The sequence below is a fragment of the Scomber japonicus genome, chromosome 10, assembly GCF_027409825.1.
Source record: "Scomber japonicus isolate fScoJap1 chromosome 10, fScoJap1.pri, whole genome shotgun sequence".
NCBI lineage: Eukaryota > Metazoa > Chordata > Actinopteri > Scombriformes > Scombridae > Scomber > Scomber japonicus.
Genome location: NC_070587.1, coordinates 6,704,204 through 6,708,760, shown reverse-complemented (window position 1 = coordinate 6,708,760; position 4,557 = coordinate 6,704,204). Strand labels below are relative to the sequence as shown.

Below are 4,557 nucleotides of genomic sequence, written 5' to 3'. Positions count from 1 at the left end.
CTCCTCAAAAGAAATCAAACTTGCAAACCTTAGTAACAAATCAAGACCTCAGGAGGAGTTTTATCAAATATATATTTTTGGCTCCCTCCATTTGGGAGCCACTTTTCTAGTTAATATGTCCTGAGATCCCCCCATCAATAGCACAGCAGACGTGATAGTATCCAGTCCTAATACATGAAATGGTCTTGTGACGGAGTTTCATCTTTAGCACCTATTAGACTTAATAGGGAAAAAGCCCCAATTACTGGATATCATCATTACAATGCCTGCCCCTACTGAACTGAGGTAGGCAATGACAACATCTGTCATGTTAGTCTGATCAGCTATGTGCCAAGCACTTCCCCATAAAAACACAAAATGCAGAGTTAACATTAAAAAAACAGTAGTTAAGTTCACAAACATTGTTTTCAGAGATGTAAAAGAACACATATAGAGAGTCACAGTCTTGCATTGTGAAATGTTTTAGACGTGCTGTATCTTCACGGCAAAGGTGCAAATCAATGTGTTCCATGATTATGTCATAAAGTTAAGAGTCACCACAAATCCGGCTGTTTTTTGTAACAGTGTGCATACAGGTGACCACCACCAGTGCAGTTTAACCACAGCACTTCTTCTTGTTCTTGGAGATTGTGCTGGGCTTATTCAGGCTGGCTCTCTGTAACTGCAGAGCCTGTGGGGCGGCGCACTTGACCCCATCCCAGCCCTCTTGCAGCTCTACCTCTCCACTCAACAGACCCTGGTAGATCCGTCGAGCGAGGAGCTCAAAGGCATCCCTCACGTTGTAGCCTGTCTTGGCAGAGGCCTCCACATAGGGCATCCCTAACTGTCCGGCCAGCTTCTGAGCCTCTTCCCGACTCACCATCCTCTCCCCATGAGCATCTCGGTCACTCTTCTGGCTCACCAGCACGAACAGAACCTTATGTGGTTGCACCCGCTCACACACCTCAGCATGCCACTCCTTAATATGCTCAAATGAGGCTCGGTTGGTCATGTCAAACACCAGGAGGCCTCCAACCGAGTTGCGGTAATAAGAGCGGGTGACTGACCTAAGGAAAGAATAAAGAAAAAGTGTAAAAAGAAAGAGGAGATCTGAATTTCAACACCTCAAAACCACCCAAAACCTCCCACCAGGCAGTGCAGAGTTCAGACTTATTTCCTGTTTCAGTGAGCAAATACTCAACTGAGTCCCTGCACTGTTTCAGTTGAGCTATTTTAGATAAGCAGATTGGCAAATAGTTGCTTCTTTATAAGAAATTGATAACCACTGTGCTTTCTCACGCTAATCATGACACTGTTGAAAGGCATGTAGTTCCCCCATGAGTCACTGAATGTTTAAATCAAAGGAATGAATTAAAGGGTCCTCCCAGCAGCTGGTTGGTGAAACATTACCTCTATTAAAGTTGTTGATTACAAAAACAAAACCTGAAGTACAATACAGACTCATTTAGCTGACTCATGGGATTAGCTGGCTACAGATACCATAGAGAGAGGAGGTAAACAACAACAGGCACAGTTTGTAATTTGCTGCGGTTCATTCAGCTGGAGAACTGAAATAATGGATTTTGAGACAGAAGGGAAGATGTCACTCTTAGCTATTTCATTATATATGCTGAGAGATGTGCCTTGTCCACTTTCCACTGCATCTGCATACACATTGTAGACTGAGACTTGAGAGGGTGACGGGGTGGATACACAATCGTAGCTGAGAGCAAACAATGATAACAGATCTGTCGTGAATGGAATAACCAGTGGTAGTTTGTTTGGATAGTATATTTGCATGCATATGTGTTTCTTTAATATTCGACATGAGAATAGTCATCTTTGTTTTCACGAGATATTGTATTGTCTCATACAAAGAGGCACAAACGTGTACCACAAGGCCTGCTGCATAATGAAGTAGTGATATTATGATATAAAAGGTCATCCAAACTGCTCTAGGGGATGTGTTCAGCTATGACTGGTACCATTGTAGAACACAGACACCTATTTTCCATATTTGCCACCACATATTGTTCATTCTCACCTGAACCTCTCCTGTCCAGCTGTGTCCCAGAACTGCAGTTTGACGCGGACCCCCGGCTCCACCTCCAGGAAGTGGACGTAGAAGTCTACACCCACTGTCTCATTGATGGATTCCAGGAACAAATCCTCAGTGTAGCGCTTCAGCAGGGAGGATTTGCCCACTGTGGAGTCCCCCAGCATGATGACTCTGAACTGGTACTGCCACAAAGTCAGATCCATTGTTACTGACGATGGGAAAAGAGGGATGGGAAGAGCTTTTGGGAATAGAGAGTGAAAGTTCTGGGATAGAGAGGGAAGAGCAGAGAAGTAATAGAGAGCAGTAAGCAGAAAGGAAAAAAAGAATGCAGTGCAGGAATTACAAATGGGGTTGTAGGTAAAGTTAGGAATGGTTAGAAGAATAGGGAACAACCTAGGGCTCGAAGAGAGAAAGATGAAGAACCTGCAAGAGATTAGAAACCCCACACCAACCAACCAGTTAGTTTCCTATCTGTAACGTTCCCAAAGTTGAGAAACAACCAAAGCAGCCACTCCTTATAAATCTCACGATCATTAGAGCAATCTATGTTGACAGTCATCCCACACGTCTATGCAGTGGATTGTTGCAGCACAACTCCGTCTGTCTCATTCTCATGTTGGCTCCTCACATCCTCCAAAAAAGCAGAGATGTAGAAGAATCTGTCCCACACAAAGTAGATTCCAGTATCGCTGCAGTTCCCATCTAAGCTGCTGATCTTAACTGCTACTGTAAGCATGTGCATGTGAGTGTGACTGTACAGGGGTGTGGACTTCTAAAGTTTGCCTGTTGATACTTGACAAAAGGAGGGGCATGAGCGCAAGGACATAGGGAGGGCCAGATCTGGGAGAGAAAGGGGGGAGGTTTAAAAGGAAGTAGTAGTTTCATTTAATACCATATTGAGGCAAACCCTTGTTTTCTGCTGTCAGCAAATTATAAGTGAAAGTCATAGAAAGTGAGGGTTAGTGTGGGCAACTGTGTTTGACCGTTTATTTTGCAGCAGTTTTTATCACTTTATGGTCTCATCCGTAGAGTGAACTTGTTACCAAAAAGGGAAGTTGATAACAATACGGCTTTAGATCCCCTGGGAAACACTAGGAAAGAGTCATGCAATGGTGAAAGAAGTATTCAGACCATTTACTAACTGTGAGTAAAGGTCAAAAACAATGTTAAAAAAAAGAAAAAAAGAAACTGTTACAAAAGTCATGCACACATATCTTACTTAATATGTATTATCAGTAAAATTATGAAATAATTATTACACCTGAATTTATATTGTTAATGTTGCAGCCAGTTGAGATGGAGTTACTTTAACTATTGAATCTATTGTAGAGTAGTTTCATCTATAACAAGTCATAACTGATACATTTTGAATGGAAGACTGGGTTTAAACTGCAGAATATAAAGCTGCCAAATGAATATGATGGAGTTGAATTTTACTGGAGGGGTTTTAAGCATAAAGCAGTGTAAAATGGAAATTCTGAAGTATTACAAAATCTTAGTACAATACTAATGGGTAAATGTATTTTGGTGGTATCTACCTCTGGGCTCATGATTAACGACTTATTTTTCTGTGATGAGTTTATTATGTATGTGCATTATGTTTATTATATCAGTGATGGCATTATGTCATGGGATATCTGCGGTCCATTCAAAATCTAAATACTGCATTTGCTCCCAGATATGACATGACAAAACATCTCAATTGTTTTTGATTGAAAGTTTTGAATACACAATGTTGGTTCAACATGAAATCTGACTCACCATCTGTCATCATATGCACTTTGATATGTGGTGTGTAATGAAAATTTAAAACAGATTTGATCATGTTTTACTTTTTATTTAACAAACCTGCTACAGCATAAGCAAACAATTTAAATCTAGTTATTGTGTAGCATCTATCAATATATTTAAACTCTTGTCGAATTTTTAGAGATGATTCCAGTCCTGTAATTAAAATTCAAAAATTAATCGTACCTGTTTAGATTTGGATGTTCTTTTGCACCTTTAACAAGTCCAATAGGAATTATAATAATTTATTAGCTATTGCTCATAATTGTGTATGAGTGTTATTTTTTTCATGAAGGTTATCAAATCAGTGAACAGTGTGAAGGATGTGAGAGTATCTTGCATTGCTTTTTAGTTTTGTCATCAATCACTGATAGAAAGCAGTTATGATTTTCAGCTCCACTAAATGGAGGCAAGACTGTCATGAGGAATAAAAATAGATTTATTCTGAATAAACACACATCACACATGTATCTGAACTACATAGATATACAGATATGACATGTTTGTTCTACATTCACACCAACAGACAAACAGAAGCGTTTATTAAATGGGCTGATTTATGACCTCTGTCACTCCATTTGACACCGCAGACTCTTAATGGAAGTGTAACATGGAAGCTTGATGCTTATAATCTACAGTTGGACGCTACTGATGTTTTGAGATCAAATTTAGGTCAATGTTTTGGTTTTGTGACTCAGTTTTCATATGCCAAGCTTTCTTTTCCAGTTAAT

The 4,557-nt window shown here is 40.0% G+C and overlaps 1 protein-coding gene across 1 annotated transcript; it reads right to left on the bottom strand.

Moving 5' to 3' along the window:
• Positions 1-595: 595 nt before the first annotated feature.
• Positions 596-2,241, bottom strand: rab42b (RAB42, member RAS oncogene family). The gene is made up of 2 exons (XM_053327965.1): positions 2,024-2,241; positions 596-1,046 (listed from the first exon to the last, which is right to left on the bottom strand). Exons 1-2 carry the CDS (start codon positions 2,239-2,241, stop codon positions 596-598), a joined length of 669 nt encoding a protein of 222 aa, XP_053183940.1.
• Positions 2,242-4,557: the final 2,316 nt, after the last annotated feature.

Excerpts from the sequence above, each read along its gene's own strand:
- rab42b (XM_053327965.1), bottom strand. The coding sequence starts at position 2,241 with ATGGATCTGACTTTGTGGCAGTACCAGTTCAGAGTCATCATGCTGGGG. Across the intron at positions 1,047-2,023 it reads GCTGGACAGGAGAGGTTCAG|GTCAGTCACCCGCTCTTATT; the intron begins GTGAGAATGAAC and ends TTCTTTCCTTAG.